Source organism: Schistocerca serialis, chromosome 4 (assembly GCF_023864345.2).
Source record: "Schistocerca serialis cubense isolate TAMUIC-IGC-003099 chromosome 4, iqSchSeri2.2, whole genome shotgun sequence".
In the NCBI taxonomy this organism is placed as follows: Eukaryota; Metazoa; Arthropoda; class Insecta; order Orthoptera; family Acrididae; genus Schistocerca; species Schistocerca serialis.
This window is the reverse complement of record NC_064641.1, coordinates 242496538-242515737: the sequence shown is the minus strand read 5'-3', so window position 1 is coordinate 242515737 and position 19200 is coordinate 242496538. Positions and strand designations below refer to the sequence as shown.

Below are 19200 nucleotides of genomic sequence, written 5' to 3'. Positions count from 1 at the left end.
TTCACGTGTCCACACTACAATACCTGACCTGCAGCTCAGGACAAAATAAGTACTAATGTTTTGTTCTTGCCACGTGTAGTTGGAGGTGCTAACCAACCTAGAAACGTGCGACTTGTAATAACTGTAATTATTAGTCTGTAGACGACATAAATACTGATGTAATGTCGTTCAGTGCACCGTTCACCAGTCACCAGTATCAATATCTGCACCTGTAGCGGTTACAACCTGTCTATTCGCAATTATTTTGTAAATGGACAGTTTGTGAACCCATGTTTACCAGGCTGTTTCTGTCTTAATCATGACTTACATTATGGATTTTATAAAATCTGTCAATTGACTATGTATGTAATGATAGAAGAAAGAAATGAAGTTATACTAATGTGCATATCTTGCAAGCAGTGACGTTAGCTTCCCGTCGCGTTGTCAACTTAGATCTTGTATGTAGAGTTCAAATGTTTTGGTCTAAGTACAATTTTTTTTGTCCGCAGCTCGTGGTCTTGCGGTAGCGTTCTCGCTTTCCGCGATTCCCGGCGGGGTCAGGGACTTTCCCTGCCTCGAGATGACTGGATGTTGTTGTGTCGTCTTCATCCTCATCAATCATCCCCATTACGGACGGAGGAAGGCAATGCCAAAACCACCTCCGCAAGGACCTTGCCTAGTCGGCGGTGCGGGTCTCCCGCATCGCCCCCTATGCTCCTCGGAGTATGGGACCTCATCATCATCGTCATCATCATCATCATCATCATCACAATATTTTTAGACAAAGAGAAGGTTACACTCCATGCATAAAACCTTGATATCTTCCTGTTTTATCGTTAGATACATAGTTACTGCGCAGATTTTACTGAATCTATAGTGAAAATTTTTCGGAACGCAGGATTTCTCGGCGAATTTCATTGATCATCAGAGTCGTGGAGTCGTGTCGTTGCAACGTTTCGACAAGTTTCCTACTCGTCATTTTCAGGTGACATAATTCTTGCTGTTTCCTCTTCTTCGCCTTTTTTATCTACAAAAAAGAGCGATGGTGATCACATTCTGAACTGATTACTTTCGCAAGAAAATAAAGAAATATTTTTTTTTACTCACAAAATTTCCACTGACAATAAGGTATATATTCCCAAATAGCATCACTATTAATAGAGTAAATACAAACACAACCAATACGAAATGAGCAATGAAAACCAACAGAAAGACCCTTCTCGGTAGAATTAAAATTTATTTATATTATTTATGGTTTGGTATAAACACTTGGGCATGTAGAAGTAAACAGTTATATGTTTCTGGACATATGTTTACGACACTTTTATTCCCAGTTTTGACTAGTTCTGCCTCCTGTAAGAGTTTGGAACTGGCAAGACATACACCGAAGCGCCAAAGAAACTGGTATAGGCATGCGTATTCAAATATAGGGATATGAAAAGAGGCGGAATACGGGGCTGCTGTCGGCAACGCCTATATAAGACAACAAGTGTCAGGCGCAATTGCTAGATCGGTTACTGCTGCTACAGTGGCCGGTTATCAACATTTAAGTGAGTTTGAACGTGGTGTTGTTGTCGGCGCATGAGCGATGGGACACAGCATCTCCGAGGTAGCAGTGAAGTGGGGATTTTCCCGCACCACCATTTCACTAGTGTACTGTGAATACCAGGAATCCGGTAAAACATCAAATCTCTGACATCGCTGCGGCCTGCAAGAACGGGACCAACGACGACGGAATAGAATCGTTCAATGTGACAGAAGTGCCTTTGGTGCAGAGTTCAGTGCGGGGCCATCAACAAGTGTCAGCGTGCGAACCAATTAACGAAACATAATCGATACGGGCTTTCGGAGGCGAAGGCCCACTCGTGTACCCTTGATGACTGCATGATACAAAGCTTTACGCCTCACCTGGGCCCGTCAACACCGACATTGGACTGTTGATGACTGTAAATATGTTGCCTGGTCGGACCAGTCTCGTTTCAAGTTTATCGAGCGGACAGACGTTTACGGGTATGGAGACAGCCTCATGAATCCATGGACCCTGCATGTCAGCACAGGACTGTTCAAGCTGATGGAGGCTCTGTAATGGTGCGGGGCGTGTGCAGTTGGAGACTGCCTCATAAACCCATGGACAATGCATGTCAGCAGAGGACTGTTCAAGCTGATGAAGGCTCTGTAATGGCGTGGGCGTGTACAGTTGGAGTGACGTGGGACCCCTGATACGTCTAGATACGACACTGACAGGTGACACGTACTTAAGCATCCTGTCTGATCACCTCCATCCTTTCATGTCCATTGTGCAATTAGACGGCAATTCCAGCAGGACAATGCGACACCCCACACGTCCAGAATTGCTACAGATTGGCTCCAGAAACACTCTTCTGCGTTTAAACACTTCCGCTGGCCAGCGAACGCCCCAGACATGAACATTATTTAGCATAACTGGGATGCCCAGCGATGTGCTGTTCATAAGAGATTTCCGCCCCCTCGTACTCTTACGGATTTATGGACAGCCTGCAGGATTCAAGTGTCAGTTCCCTCCAGCACTACTTCAGAAATTAGTCGAATCCATGATACGTCGTGTTGCGGTACTTCCGCGTGCTCGCGGGGTCCCTATAGGATATTAGGCAGGTCTACTAGTTTCTTTGGCTCTTCAGTATATAAGAGGCACGTCCACAAGATGGTTTTGTTGAATAATTTCAGCACCGTTTCGACGTTTTTCATACTCGTCATCTCCAGCGACTTGCGAATGATGAGCAGGAAAGACAATGAAACGGTTCATCAGGGCGAATTTGTAAACGACATTATAGACCACAAAAGAATAGAATTTTCACCCGGGAGAGAATTATACATCCCCACTTTTTGTAAAGAGACACAAAGTCGTTTAACTCGCTTAGGTGAATTAGACATTAATATCAGGTGTTAGTCGTATTCGTACAACGAACATCTAGTCAACTGTCGACGACTAGCTTCTGTTGTCTACACCACTGTTTCGGAGCTGTAGTTGGTATTGTATCGTTTCAACAAAGTGTAGTCCATTATTGTCGCAAACGGTCAAACATTAACGTATTGTTTAGTAATATATTCTATATATTGTTCAAGGTATGTTGACTATCGATTTAGGCTACAGTTTAAAGAAGGCAAATTCAGTCCAATAACAAATAAGTAATGCTATGTACCCAACTGTGATTCGGACAAAACAAGTTACAAAACAAACTCATGCTTCAATGTTTAATCGTTTAAACTCTAAGGCATGGGAAATACCTTACAATATGGGATGTTTAGCAACAGTAACTGCCATTATCTGGGTGTTTCAGCCTAAGATTCGCCTGCGAAAAGCTAGGCCCCTAGTTGGAATACCGATCTGGCACATAGTTTTAATCCGGCCGAACGCGTCAGCGTAAGAGTAAGCTATCTGAACAAAAATATCCAGACACCTCTGCTAATGCGGAATGGACCAGCAGGTGTCACTAGAGGCAGACCGGCCAACGCAAATGAAGGCAAAGACTACTGTGTTGTCAGATTTGATCGGTAAGGAGAGCTCATTGGCTTTGAACGACGACTATCATTTGGATCTCAACTACATAACACATCCATCAGGGACACTTCTGGCCTTTTAAGGCTGCCTGAATAGACTATTGGTTATGTCACTGCAAAGTGGAAAAGCTAAGAGATTCTACAGGTAAACGAAGACCTGCAAAAGATAGCATGAAATCAGTTAGTGGAATCACTAGTGAAAGGAGTAGGATGGAACGATCAAGCAACTCGTCGTGAGTCACATATTCCTGTAGTCAGTGCTAAGCCGTGCTTGAGGTGGCGTAAAGAGCGACGGCAATGGGAAATTGATGGTGAAAGCGAGTGATTCGGAGTGGCGAGTCACGCGGCATCCTGTATCAGTAAGATGGAAGGGTTTGACTTAGCGAAAGCCTGTAGAACGGTACCAGCACTGAAGTACGGATGTGATGGTGTTACGCTACAGGCGTATCTAAGGCAGTTAAGGTGTACACCCCCTACTGAACATAGGAAAAGGCTAGATGCGGAAGAACACGAACACATTTTACAACACTCTTTAATGCGTGAAGCACAGGAACAGTTTGCAGACGATGACTCCTTAAATCAATATAATAATGCACCTTATCACAGAGCATTATCTGTGAGGCAATGCTCTCCGAAAGATAACATTCCAGAAATGGACTGGCGTTCCCATAGTCCCAATCCGAACCCAATGGAACACCTTAGAAGGAAGGCTTTGCTCCAGATCCCAACCTCCTACATCACTAACTTCCCTGGCTTCGGCTCTTGAGGAAGACACGTCGCTGAAATGCAATGGGATGCAATATATATAGGACAGACGCAGCGTTACATCTCACAGCGCCGCAGTGAACACATTAGGCATGTACGCTTGGGTCAGACCAACATAGTGGCCGAACATAGTATTGACGGGAAGCACACCTTCGATTTCGAGGACACAAAGAAAATATGCAGTACAAACGGATTTTGGGACTCAATAATCAAAGAGTCCATAGAAATACAGTTACACGACAACCTAATCAACCGCGACAGTGGCTAACATCTCAGCACAGCCTGGGAGCCTGTAATCAGGAAAATCAGAGAAGAACGTTCCGTTCCACCAAGGGCCGCGGACGGAGCAGACAGAGACAGCCGGGACTCGAACCCCGCGCACGCGATCCCCCCACCACCGGCCGATCCAGGCGCATCGGGCGATACCGCGGGCGTGTGATTGGCCGGCCGCGGGAAGCGGAGAGCAGTCCAACAGAGATATAAGCCCACAACCGACGATATCCCGACAAAGCCAAACACCCTGGCTGGAATTCTAGAGTAACCTCCAGAGCAGGCGCCAAGCTGCAACAACTAGCGCGCACCCACCACTTCGAAACATGGGGTTCAGTCGAGCCCACACATTTTCCCAAAAACGGAAGCAGGCCCGATGTGTTAGACATAGCTCTCACTAGGAGGATCGCAGGATTTGTGGCCGCAAGGACAATCAACAGAATGTCCTCCGACCACAACCCAGTGATTCTAGAGGTCGATGTGGGAGAATGGGTAGCACTCCCACGGTACCAGACGTCTTACAAACGTACAGACTGGGAGCGATACCAGGAAACCGTCGCCTCTGATATCGCTCGCGCTCCGCCACCTACTGCCGAAACAGTAGAACAAGCGCTACAAGACTTAACAGGCACCATTTTGCAGGCAGCGGAAGAGGCCACCCCTCCATAAAGGGATGGCCCTCCACCGCAAATACAGCTCCCGGAACACTTGATAGCTCAAATGAGACATAAGAACAGAGTGGCAAAAGAGTGGAAGATCACCAAAAATCAGGCCACCAGGAGGCTGCTCAATCGTCTACAGAGAGAACTGAAGGCAGCGCTCAATGAGCACAGAAACCAGCAATGGCAAAACCGCCTCACGGCTCCCAAAGTAGACGATTATACACTATGGCAAGCAACCAAACAGTTTACAAAAAGACGCGCTAGGATGCCGCCACTGCACGGCGAGCGGGGACTGGTCTACAGCCATGCTGGGAAGGCCAACGCCCTCGCCGACTCCTTTGAGAAGCAGTTTCAAACGGCAGAACCCCAGGATGAAGAGCACGAAGATTTAGTCAGATGTCAACTGACTGTCTTCCTCAATGCTGAGGAGGACCCAGAGGACGAACCCATACTTTTTGCCCCCGAGGACGTGGCAATAGTAATCAAGTCCCTCCCTACAAAAAAGGCGCCAGGACACGATAGTGTCATAAACCAGTTAGTCAAAAAACTTCCACCCACAGCGATCACACATCTCGCGAACGTCCTCAACGAGATTACTCGTTCCCGCGAGTTCCCAGCTTGCTGGAAACATGCGGAAGTGGTCGCGATACACAAACCAGGGAAAGACCCTCTATTCTCGCAGCACTACAGGCCGATTAGCCTCTTGCCAACTCTCAGCAAGATCTATGAGCGCCTCCTGCTAAGACCCATACAAGAACACATTGCCAGAGAGCAAATTCTGCCAGATTTCCAATTTGATTTCCGGCAGAACCATTCTGCCCCACAACAGGTCATGAGAATGGTTGCAGCAGTCACAGAGGGCTTCAACCACAGAGGCTACTGCGGGATAGTGCTACTAGACGTAGCCAAAGCCTTCGATTCAGTATGGCATAGAGGGCTACTCTACAAGTTGTACACACAAGGGTTTCCCGGGAGCATAGTTCAGCTGATCAAGAGCTATCTCATGGACTTTCTCCGTCAAAGTAGAAACTGCCACCTCCACCAGAAGGCGTATTCGTGCTGGGCTGCCACAGGAATCGGTCCGGGGGCCAGTATTGTACAGTCTGTACACTGCGGACACCCCAACGGCCCCCCTGGTGCGCACTGCGCAGTACACTGACGATACAGCCTTCTACACGAGAAACGCGAACAAGGACCTGGTCATCCGTAGGCTACAAAAGGTTCTAGATGACACAGAAACTTGGGCCGGTCGCTGGCGCATCACCATCAACTCTGAGAAGACGCAGGCAATGCTGATTATCCGTAGGCTCGGAAGGCGCGAACCTCCTCAACGTCCCCCCCTCCATCCCCACCTAAATGGAACCCAACTCCCCTGGCGCAGAACCGCCAAGTACCTTGGCGTAACCTTGGACTCTCGTCTTACGTGGAAACCCCACATAGACGAGGTCCACAGGAAGGTCTGCGCCAGAATGTCCATCCTATACCCTATCCTGAACACAACCAGCTTACTTCCCTGCCCAGTAGCAGTAAATGTATACCGGGCCCTGATCCGGCCAGTAATGGAATATGCGTGCCCTGTCTGGGGATACGCGGCAAAGCAGCACCTGGACAAACTCCAGAGGCTGCAGAACCGCGCCCTCAGGAGGGCACTGCATCTGCCTCTTGGATTCCCCACAGACGACCTGCACGCCGCGGCTGAAATCCCACTCCTGAGAGAGCGTTTCCAAGATCTGACAAGAGCCTTCTATGAGGGTTCTTCCAGATCCGGAAACGCACTCATCCACTCCCTAGGTCGGTATGACATGTCCCGCGATAAACACAAGCGCCGCATGACGATCTTCGACGATTAAGTCGAAGAGAAAATCCCAATAACCAATCCCTAATCCTGTTCCTCCCCACATAACAATAATCATCTCGCCTACCACAAGGCAAGTACCAGACACATTCACAACAATTCATCACATATCACAGACACCAAAAAACTATAGAAAAATCACACACACACGTACACAGGGGAGTAAAAGCCTAAAGGCTACAAACTCCCCCTCACACTTCCGCAAAGAGGGGAAAGTAATAGATGAGAGCAGCAGATATCCCGACACTTCGCCTGAAGATGAAGGAGACGCATTCCATCGAAACGTTGCTACGAGACGACGATGCTACTGGGCTGACAACCCGTGAAGACTTCATATACGTCGCTGAAAGTGTCATCAGCAGAGATCAACCCGTCATAAGGGCGGAGGGTGGACATATGCCTTATTAACGTCCACTAATAGGTGCCGGATACTTGTTGATCAGATAGAGTACTAGCGGACGGCGCACGCGGGGTGCGGCTCGGCCTACCTGACACTGATCTTGACTCGCCGCGCCGACGGTGACCGGCCGGCCACCGAGGAGGGGCTGGGCGAAGGCTGGCCGCTGCCGGAGCCGCCGCCGCCGCCGTCGTGGTTGCTGTTGAGCGAGCCGCGGCCGCGGTGGATGCGCAGCGTCAGCCGCTGGTCGTCGAAGCGCGAGTGAACGCCGCGCGTCGTGCGGAAGCCCTGGTTGATGGCGTGCGTGGTGCGCACCGCTGCCCGGTAGATGCGCCAGTAGAAGAACAGCATCACCAGCATCGGCAGGTAGAACGAGCCCAGCGCCGAGTACAGCACGTACCTGCGGGAGCGCAACGCCAGTTGTCAACGCAGTGCCGTACGGCTGGGATCGTGCCATTTGCGCCACTACTCTAGCTGTGACTGCAAACAGGAGATCGGCATTAGCTGCAGCTGGTACAGTGGACAATAAAATTGTAACCCTTAGGAGACTTCGTGCTAACATCTCGTAACACCGTCTCTGAGCCTGAAAATGGCCTGAAGTCGTCGTGGAGGAGACACCACAAGTATTTTCAGGAATGCCGAAGCCCTCATGGATGATAAGCTCTCGCAGAGCTATCAAATTGCTACATATCACCCGTTTCTCCAAGCAATCCCAAAAATGTTCTAAAGCCGTCGGCACATGGACCATGCATCCGAACGTTGAGCGTTGAGCGTGCTGAGTTTCTGACGTCATAGCGTGGAATACCACGTTCAGGAGTCTTTCCGAACGTGCAGAGCAATATCTGGCATGTCAGATATTCTGAGCGTGCGTCAGAGCGTTGACGAATGAGATAGCACAACGCCACCTACGTCACACGTACGCCGTCTCGCTTCAGTACAGAGTTGTGAGGCGCCATATTGGCATTAATTTCAAGCCTATATGTACATATGCCGTTTCTGAGCACCAGCAAATTGCGAATCACTTGAAAACCCGTTGTTAGTTGTGTTATTCGTTCCAATAAAATAATGAGAAACATCACATTCGTGGCAAAAGAATTATTGTAACTTGCGTATTATGAGAGTATGCTCTTTCAAGGCAGCGACACACTGAAGATCCATCCAAAACGCATTGTTCTTGGTGCAATTTGTTATAATTAAATTTCAATTAGTAACATAATTATCTACGGTTAACGATTTTTTTAAGAAGGTAACACAATATCACTCAGACTAAGGGGCAGGTTGGCGGTTTAGCTTAGTGAGTCGCGTGTCTGTCCAGTAATGGGGTTTCGTCTAGGCGGTGGTTCGCGCCTTAACCCTTCTAATTTTTTTTCGTAACATTCGCGTTTTTATTAGGTTCCGATACTTTATTATTAGTTTTATATAAGTATATGTTATAATATTTGATGTTATGTAAATATAAGCACACCTTTTTTTTGAGTGGTGACATTGTTCGATTGGCTTAATCTACAGGACAGCTTGCGCTACTTGTATAAAGATATTTTGCTCCTTTTTCTTTTACGCTTCGTAATTCACATGTTGCAAAGATTCTGCTACTGGGTAGGAACAGTGATCAAGTAAGACTGACCTTGGGGTTTTATTAAAATGTGGGAATAATGAAATAATGTTTATCTTATGCGGAGAAGTATTCCAAATTTGTACCGCAATGTTTGTAATGGAACTTTTATAAGCCTGTATCCTTATTGAGTGGACATGGTACTTTCCTTTTCGTGGACGATGAAGGAAATGTGCATTTTTATCCTTATTGACTGGAAATGGTACTTTCCTTTACTTATTGACTGGACATGGTACTTTCCTTTTCGTGGACGATGAAGGAAATGTGCATTTTAATAGAGCTAACGTGGGAATTTTACGCGTGCCCGTTGAGTAAACAGTGTGATTTACGAACTAGAAACATTCCTCAACTGCCGCTGGAGTGCGTTGCGATCGCGTATACGACGTTGGGGCCCACGTACCGTATGCACAAGTTGCATCATTTCTGAGCGCTCAGCAGCACATTGAACTTGGCACGCTCAACGTTGACGTTCGACAGCACGGTCCGTGTGCCGACGGCTTAAGGGATTAACACCGGGTAATTTAGCTGGCGTGTAGAGGTGTAATAGGGTGGCTGACTTTTTTGTCAAACCAAGAACATATAAGCTTAGCCCTGTCTCTACAGCTGTTGTTGATGAGGGTGTGGGGTGTCACTTGTGCTGTTTTGCATTCCCCCCCCCCCCCCCCCTCCCCATGATGTTAATGTCCGATGAAAGCGAAAGAAAACACCCCATATGGTCATGAAAGTTAATTAAAGAAAAATTAATGTCACGCAACTGAAACGTCTTACCGGAAGGAAATTAATAGGCCTGGCCCAACCAGACATGACAATAGGGGTACCACAGCATGCACATAGACGTTTTAATGATAGTTATAGTGACTGTTCGTTTCTATTATAGTGAAAAAACATGGGTAGAAAATTACAGGAAGAATAGAGAAAAATAGGATCGAATACAGTGAGAGCGCCAAAGCGGATACTGAAAGCAAACCAGCTAGCTCCGAAGTATTAAAAATCGCAACAACTGGCTCCTGAAGGGAGATGCCGATTGCAACGACGGCGCACCTTACGATACTCACAACGTAAAGCGGAAGGCAGCGGCAGTAGCGGCTGGCTAATCAGAGTCCAGGTCTCTTTCTGCCCTCACTAGTCGAGTGCAACCATCCTTCTGTGCAGCCGCAAAGCTCGGCTCATCTGGCGCCCTCCAGCAAGTCTTTAATCCACAATCTCCTAACATAAAGTGTACTCTCTGGTCCCCTAGCGTGAAGTGTCTTCTTGTGGACGCTCTGTAACTTGGCTGCTTTCCTCCAGGTTAGGAATTCGCAATTATTGCGAGTTTCGTCCAGTCAAATTCACGGAAACATGTTAAACAATATCCTGTTCTTGCGGATTTTTGATATTTTCAACCAATAGTGCACCGAGGTGGTGAGGAAGGCAGAAAATCTCTCCCACTACATTGACAATTTTGGAACAGACGAATAAGATTGTAGACACGTAGACACAGCCAAGAAGCTGCGTCCTCTACGAAAAAAATTACGGTAAGAACCAGCAGCACAAGTAGATTAAACCGAACGTTATTTCGTGTCGTCGTAACGAAGATCCACACGATCCTCTGGGACGAGAGGCTTGGCTAGAGATCTGTTATCTTGCCGAAATGTTTCAGTGAAGAATACAATGTTTTTCCGACAGAATGCGACCGTCCCCAATCCTAGGCGGACAGGGTGGAGGGAGGGAACTGATTGCTTGTTCGTCTACCTGTAGCTGTAGCTTCGCCTCGGCACTGAAACATTTTAATAGTGACCAACTCCTCTTAAAAGTATTGTTATCTATCGCTAGTCAGATTTTAGGCTTCCAGCTGAGCAGTTCCGGCACTGTATTAAAATAGAGAAGTGAACAGAATGCAGGGAGTACTGAATCTGAGCAATAATTATCATATTCTCCGTCAGTAATCGATTATTTGACTAAAGGAAATGAATATTGAATATTCTAAAATATGTTGGGAGCATGTTTCCGAGAAGACAGAACGCGTAAAAGGGGAGTGCCCACAGCAGACTAATCACGAAGATGTGGAACAAAGAGCAACGCTGACCACCGAGAATATGGAAATATGGTTAATGTTCACCGTAAACTAATGAGTGTGCCTAAGCCATGGTACGAAAAATAGACCCACAACACTACAGGATCACCCGTGGCCCAAAATATACCCTCCACACACTGCGATAAACGCATCAGTGGGCCGTCGGTGCTCTAGACGCCTTGCATTATTTGAAAAGAGGTAAATTTTCGACTCTTTGGACCACAAATTTGCGACTCGTTGGACCATCCCCACTCCTCCTGTCAGATACTGCCCTGTGTCTGTGTTGTTTGGTCCATTGAAGATTTGTAGTTGTATGTGCCTCTGTGGACGTTGGCATTCTGCAATTTACCCGACTCCAGTTGTCAACTGCGTGCAGTTCCATTCTCAGTGTTCGCAAGGAAAGTGGTTGAGAAGGATCTGCATTCACTGATAGTGACAAATCCTGTCTGGTTCGAAGCCGATTTTCATAGCCAATGCCTGACACTCGTCTCCCATTCCTGTTGGCCACGATTATTTTACGACCGCTGTTCTTACACTGTCTTGCATAGCTGCGACCAATACACCATTCCTTGTAGACAGGTTCATCATTCTCAACAAACTGAGGAACTACTTTCACGATGTTGTCGTGGGAACACCTAAACTAAACACGATAGCTCCTTTTTGTCATTGTTATACGTCTCCACGCCGACCCATCTTAATGCGCTGATTCCCACAGCCGTCTGGCAAATGCATATCACCTCTTTGCCTTAGCTTGCGTCAGCGGCGGGGGCTCATATTACCGCTTGGAATCAGTTATACACAATCTGCGGCACTCCAAAGGACCAGTGTGCTTACATATGTGTTTTTTTTGTATACTCGTAATGCACTATTATCAGTTTATTTTTATCATCCTCAGCGTCAAATGTCTCGTCTTCTATCTCACTTGCTGTTCGTCATAAAAGATGTTTTTAAATGCAAAAGTCAATCGGATTATCGTGAAAAATAACTTTTATCGTCAAACAGACGGAGTGTCGTTGTCTTTGACTGACGAAAGGATGAAGCTGATCAAGGAAGAGTTGAGAATTTTATTTGCCAGAGAATGAATAATATTAATTGAAATGGGCAGTAACCGTCGGTAAAAAATTTAGATTAGGGTGAGACAGGAAGATAACAGATATTTTAATACGGGAGCAAGATTACAATAAGACCAAGGCAACAAAGATTCAGAAGTAGAATGGCAGTGAGGAAGATTATGCTCTTCAGTAAAAGAGATCTAGTGATATTAGACATTGATACAGGAGCAGAGTGCCTTAAAGTTCTTTTGACAACTTGTCTACTTTATTGTTAACTAAAGAAAAGCCACCCCTGTTGTTAATAAGAATTTTATTAAGTTCATGTCCGGTTTGTACCTTCATCTGGTGTTGGTTCTCTACACCGAAGTTCCCAGATCTGCTTGAGAATAACCTTATGTAAGCCGGTCTTGGACTTCACAAAGTTCTTATAGCAACTGACGTAGCTTTCCGTCAGCTGTAGAGTTGGGAAATCAGCATGCTGTGAACTTGGACATATTAATAATTATTCTGAATTGTTAACTATCTGTTATTATTCTTCAAGAACGCGCCTGTGAAGTTCATTTACAATAATCATCTGATTTATGCCACATGCCGTTGATACAACGATAGTCACCTCACTTTGCAGACGTAAAACATTGATGTAAAGAAATTTTACTTCGATATGAGTCTGCAAAACGAGGATGTACAGGTTTATACAACTTGGTGGTTAGGAACTACAAGATTCCACGCCAAAGACATGGAAAACTTTGATCCTGTTTTCAAGTTCATAGCCTTCATTGGATTGAAACTTTTCTGTTACGAAAGTATTAAATTTTCCTTACTTTCAATTACTTGCCGCAACTTAATAGTTACAACGATGGATGGTTTTAGAGGGATGACATTCACTCAATTCAATCACCTGAAGAAGGCTCACGCTTTTCTAGGAAATCCTGGGAGACAAATATTCAAGCTTTTGAATACATTTTTAACAGTTAATAAACACTTTAAGAAAAACAAGTAACCGACATGCTATATGTTTGTAGGAAGATGATCAACTTAATGGATTACGTTTTTTTTTCTTTAAAGAAAGAAACTAAATCAATTTCTTAATATGGGTACGACAGACGCATAATTGTCAGATGACACACTGAAGTATTCCACCATGGATGCTTATGACAATCGTTCGCTTTATTATGTTTTGCACGACTGACTAATTTTGGCTTTACACGCCATTTTCGAAAGCTGTCTACAAAGAAACAGATTAAGTTTGGCTTACTGAAATTCAAAGATAATATTTCACAACGGAAAGCCTAAAATAGTAATTAATAGGTGTCAGTGTGTTATAGGAATATCCTGTTATTAAACGGCGGATGAGGTTTATCAGATAGCAACCACATCACGTGCAAGCGTTACAGTTAAACCCAGAAGGCATACTGCCTGAAGTAAAAGTCATTTTCATAACCAACACGACGTTATATGAGCTCCCTTCCTTTGTACACCAAACGTCACTTCTTTCCACTCGGGGAAAAGTTACAGCAAAGATAGAGTAATTTGAAGCAGTGCCCATAAATCGATTATAAGTCACAGACGTAACGTAATGTATGCTGTTATATGCATATATTCAAAGGTAAAAGGTCAAATTCAGAACGAAATGTATGCCAAGGCATCAAATGCGTTTGCAGAGTGCAGTGAAATCCCGGGAAAGGGTGGTGGTGGGGGGGGGGGGGGGGGGTGGGGGGAGTACATGTAAGTCTGTATTATATTTTGGACGTCGAATAATCGGAAATATGACTCTGCCGGAGGGCGCATTAGTAGAAATATAAGTTGTGTCTACGTAACTCCATACATATGACAAATAATTTTTAGCTAGAAAGCGACTTTTATGACGGTACATAGCGTACGTTCAGAGTGTGAATAGTTATTGTAATATATGGCTCGCGAAATGTCTGCCGGAAGAGTAGCAGACATATTTATAAATGAGCTGAACAGGAGCATGAAACAGAAAGTGTTTGCCAGAAACAGTATGGTGCGGAAACTGACACGTACGATATGGGGAGCTCATCCACGCGCCATGAGAACTAGAGCGCTAGTGCTGTGTTATTCCAGTGCTTAATATGTATGTTCGGCATGGCTCAATTCCAACCATACCAGAAACACAGATGTGGCGCTTAATGAGACCTGTGGCATTGTCACGGGTTGTTTAAGACCTACACCCGTAGAAAAACTCGATTGTCTTCTTGAAATTAGACGCGAGACAGCTGCTAGATACGAGGAAAGCAAGGCTATGACTACGGGAGCCCACCCTTTATATGGTCGACAGCCAGCACATCCTCAGCTTAAATCAAGAAAGAGCTTACTGTCAACTACTGAGCCGCGTGGGATTAGCCGAGCGGTCTCAGGCGCTGCAGTCATGGACTGTGCGGCTGGTCCCGGCGGAGGTTCGAGTCCTCGATCGGGCATGGGTGTGTGTGTTTGTCCTTAGGATAATTTAGGGTAAGTAGTGTGTAAGCTTAGGGACTGATGACCTTAGCAGATAAGTCCCATAAGATTTCACACACATTTGAACATTATTATGTCAACTACTGAAGCTGTTACGGCAATGCCACAGCAAACAGGGATATCAAAGCGGCAGGGGAAATGTCAACATTTGGCAAGTGGATGCCCCCGAAGGAAGAGCTCTCCTGGTCATTCAGTGGGTAACATGGAAGTCCCTCAACAGACTACGCTCTAGTACAACGAGGTGCTAGATAAGCGTTTAGAAGTGAAGCGTTCCAGTGGAGTCAGTGTTTTGCAAGTGTGATGCTGTGCGGACTAACAACTATCTAATACACTGTTCATTTCCAGCAATTTGACGAGAGTGACATCGAACTCTAGTAAAATGTTCACAGCACTCCTTCCTCCGTAATGTACCAAAATTTACGACTATACGACTTATTTCCCGCGTTCGAACTCCTATGGTATTCATTGACGAGCCTTATTACGCCACCGGCTTAGTCGAGCATATACAAATTGCAAAATTAACGTTTGTGTAAATTTTACCTAATACTTTTTGAATTTTAACCATATAAAACGAATAATTACATCGTTGCATTCGTGAAGCCTTCTGATTACGAAACTATTGTGCTTATAAGGGTTACATTTCGATCGAAATATCAACATAATTAGTTACAGCGTAACGTTTGTGAATGTCGTTTTTCTTTCATTACCCTCAAAGCCACATTTAGATTAATAATGTTAACGAAATAACAAACTACGCTCGTGGCGTAATAGCCCCGACAATAGAGACCAAAAACAGTCCAATAGGCTTATCGAGGATGGTTTCTGTAGTCGGAAATTTTTGTCCATTGGCAGCAGGGATTGCTACTAGAAATCCTGACTGGTGAGGGATGAGAGTAGCGATGGAGGTGCGTTTGAAGGTCGCTTTCGAACGTTTTTCTTTAACTACTCGAAAACCGTGGCCTCCAACTGGAACGCATCCCAGTGCAAGGTTTAACTACATTAAATTTCCTATAAAAAATTCTGTTCATTTTTTCTGTAGGAGAATAGTGTGAGCATAGCAAGGGAGGGAATATGAAAATCTCGCGGAGTTTGAAGACCAGTTATAACATTGCGGGTTGCATAAAACGACATCGGTAAGGACAGCTGGGTCACCCTGTATAATAAGGAACGGAAAGATCGGTGAGCAATAACCATAAGTTTTTATTATTCATGAAAATGCGCACAATGCAAAATACAGAACAAACAAAATTACCAAGCTGAGTTACAATAATCTAGTCCTAGATTTATTAATGACATTGTTATTCTTTTGCCGTTTTTTGCATGATATCTTTCACAGCGCTCATTGCACGGTTCAAACATGTAATCTTCATTCGGCTGCTGGAAAATCTTGTTTTGTAACAACTTGTGGCCGTATGCATGTGTTGTGTATCGTGCTACCACTTTTCGGTGTTCGTAATTCGTCTGATTCCACTATTCTGTCATAATGGCATCGGTTGAGTAGAAGTCGTTTTAGCTAAAGTTGTGGTTTTCTATGAGTGTTTGCCGTGTGCTTTCTTAGGCGTTGGCGGTGGACAGGACATGTGCATTCTAATGTCTTCTATGAAGAAGGTTTCTTTCAATAAGACGTACACCAGTCTTAAAGGTTCTGTCTTCCCGACGTCAATGATCTGTTTCATATAAACGGATTTGTGTTTCTCTAATGTTACGGTGTCACTGACTTCTATAATTTATTAGGTTTACTGGTTGTTGAGCTCCGTGGCTGCGGATTAAATTATATTAAGAAATACATCAACCAGTCTTTTTATGTGTTTTCAATTTAAGCTAATATGCGTTTCGGGCTTTCACGCTTCTTTAGTTAGCGTAATTCATATTTGAATCTTCAGACAGTAGATCGTTACAACGTCGGCAGCAAATTGGATGCTGCAGCTGCCTTGTGCAAAATAACAATTTTTTTTTAGTTTCTAAACTTCACGAGCTGTATATTTACTGTATATTGCTGTTTAGCTGTACTTGCTTTCTACTTTGCTTGTTGTTATTCATATTTTTGCATTTATATATGTGGCACGAACACTTTCCTACTTCTATCTTGCACAGTAACAGCACAGTATTAGCCGTGTTGACTGCTGACATCTTTGTTTGCATCCGAAAATTATATCTATGGCCAAAGTTATATTTTGCCTACAGGTTCTACTATGGCCACAGTTTTATTTTGCTTACAGGCTCTGTATGACTAAAATGAACTGAAACTGCTTAACATGAATGTGCTGAGAATTCTGTATGGCCATTAGGCAAGTGATTTAGTGACTTTAATCAGATTAAATGAAATAATACAAAAATTAAAATGTTACGCATTTTATATAAAAAAATTAATATTCTGTATTTCACTCATAGTAGGAATGGCCTCTGTAAACGATGAAGAAAGAACGACGGATTTACATTCCGTAGCACTGCTAGATTTATGCATTGTAGGGGCTCATCCTGGATAGGCTCACAATGGAATACGCTTTTCCATGGCTGTACTTAGCGCGTGACTGTATGAGAAAATTATGGAAATTCACTGGAGAAATTTTGTTGGATAGCTCTGTTTTGTCATTTAGGATGTCATCTGGGAATGCACTTTTGTGAAAATAAATTGCACTTTCTTCAAGTGAGGTCATTCCACACTCTAGACACATTCGTGACATGTTTAAGGTGTAATGTGTGAAAAACAGTAAGAACATGTTAAACACGAAATCTGTTTTGATACCTGCGAGTGCGTTGCGGAAGGTAGGCGGAAAGAGGTATAGAATACTGTCCTCCAAATGGAACGTACTGCGTGTCCTCACACGATGGAAGTAAAGTCGCCAACTCTTTATTTACTCAATGGACCAATGCGACAAGTGAACTGCCACGAACTCAGACGTAGCGAGGAGGGTTGAAACATTGCCATGAAACATGACTGCTAAGAACTCTGTACCGACGCTTTTATTTAGTTGCCGGTCTCTTAGTTAAACGCTTACCAAAATTGAGATCGGAAAGAAAGAATATTCGATCCACGGTCACATCATAACCGCAGTAGACCTCAGCAAATCTGTCAATTTACAGAAATATGGTCTCTCCGAAGTTGAATTCGTCTACTAAAAGACACAGAAACATTAATAGGACGCAGGATAAACTTACGAATGTGTTCATCCACCTAAGCGGATTTAATTTGTTCATCTGCAAATGAGGTCCTCTTTTGTGCAAACGCAGATGCGATTTGACGAAATTAAATTTGTGGTCCTCTTTAATTCAAGAATTGAAATTTGATGCTCGCTTCAAACGAATTATATTTGGTACGTGGAAATAAATTAAACCGCCTGAATGCGGTATGCTTAAAATAGCGTATGAGCTTACCGTTTTCTATTGATAATTAAATTACTGTTTAATACCAAACATTTAACCAACGCGAGCGGAATACTATTTACGTCGATGAATTTGTCAATTTTTTTTTTACTCCTGCTCTTTTGTAACGAGGACATAGCAGAACTATGACCGAAAAATTGCAAGCAAGAACAAGACAACTCCAAAGCAGCACCAATGTCGAATCTGAGAAAAGCTAACAGGGAATTTATTACATCATCTGCGAAAATGGCATGAAGTTCTAAACAACAAAGAAATATCGAACTTAGTAATTTCGCATTGTGCACTGTACAACAATATTACTCGACCATTCGGATCAAATTAAGTAATGAAAAACAGCTTACGCATATATCATTACCGTAATTATTGTACGTTAATGACGTAACTGGGTATGGTAATACCTCGTTTGCTCACAGCTATTTCGATGTAACAAGACCATTGCAAATTAATAAAGTCACCCAGGATAGCAAATTATATTTACAGTAACTTTTTTGGTGAGATAAATTTTGTGTAAAAAATACTGAGCAATCTCCTTTTATTTCATGTGTAAACATAAATAATGCAAATAAGGCTGTACTGAGGTGAAATCTGTTGGCGCTGAATAATACGTTTCGTGCTCTTGTCTAACTCGCGCCTGAACAGTTGAATACGACAGGTGTAACTGTTAACGTCAGAGGCGACATACTGTTCAAATAGCTTTGAGCGCTATGGGACTTAACAAAAATCGTTCAAATGGCTCTGAGCACTATGGGACTCAACTGCTGTGGTCATCAGTCCCCTAGAACTTAGAACTAGTTAAACCTAACTAACCGAAGGACATCACAAACATCCATGCCCGAGGCAGGATTCGAACCTGCAACCGTAGCGGTCTTGCGGTTCCAGACTGCAGCGCCTTTAACCGCACGGCCACTTTTTTTTTTTTTTTTTTAATGGAACTAAAAAAAACAAGTGCCACCGCCACTTTTCATCCTAAAAAAAAAAAAAAATCTGGGCCACTTCAGACGTTGGCTCCTGACTAAACCTACCCCAGAGAGCTGCCTATATACCAGGGGAAACATGGGAAATCAAGGTTAGGGCTATCCTTAAAAACAAAACGAAATCTTCCTTTTTCTGAATTTTATTTTAATTTTTTTTTGTTTTATATTTATTAATTTATTGT

At 44.1% G+C, this 19200-nt stretch overlaps 1 protein-coding gene across 1 annotated transcript in view; it reads right to left on the bottom strand.

Annotated features, from left to right (window-relative positions):
* Positions 1 to 19200, bottom strand: part of LOC126474381 (octopamine receptor Oamb-like) — a 524955-nt gene that overhangs the window by 260729 nt on the left and 245026 nt on the right. Inside the window, exon 3 of the mRNA XM_050101849.1 lies at positions 7666 to 7865. Within this exon, the coding sequence (XP_049957806.1) occupies positions 7666 to 7865 (200 nt within the window). The remainder of the gene's footprint in view (positions 1 to 7665; positions 7866 to 19200) is intronic.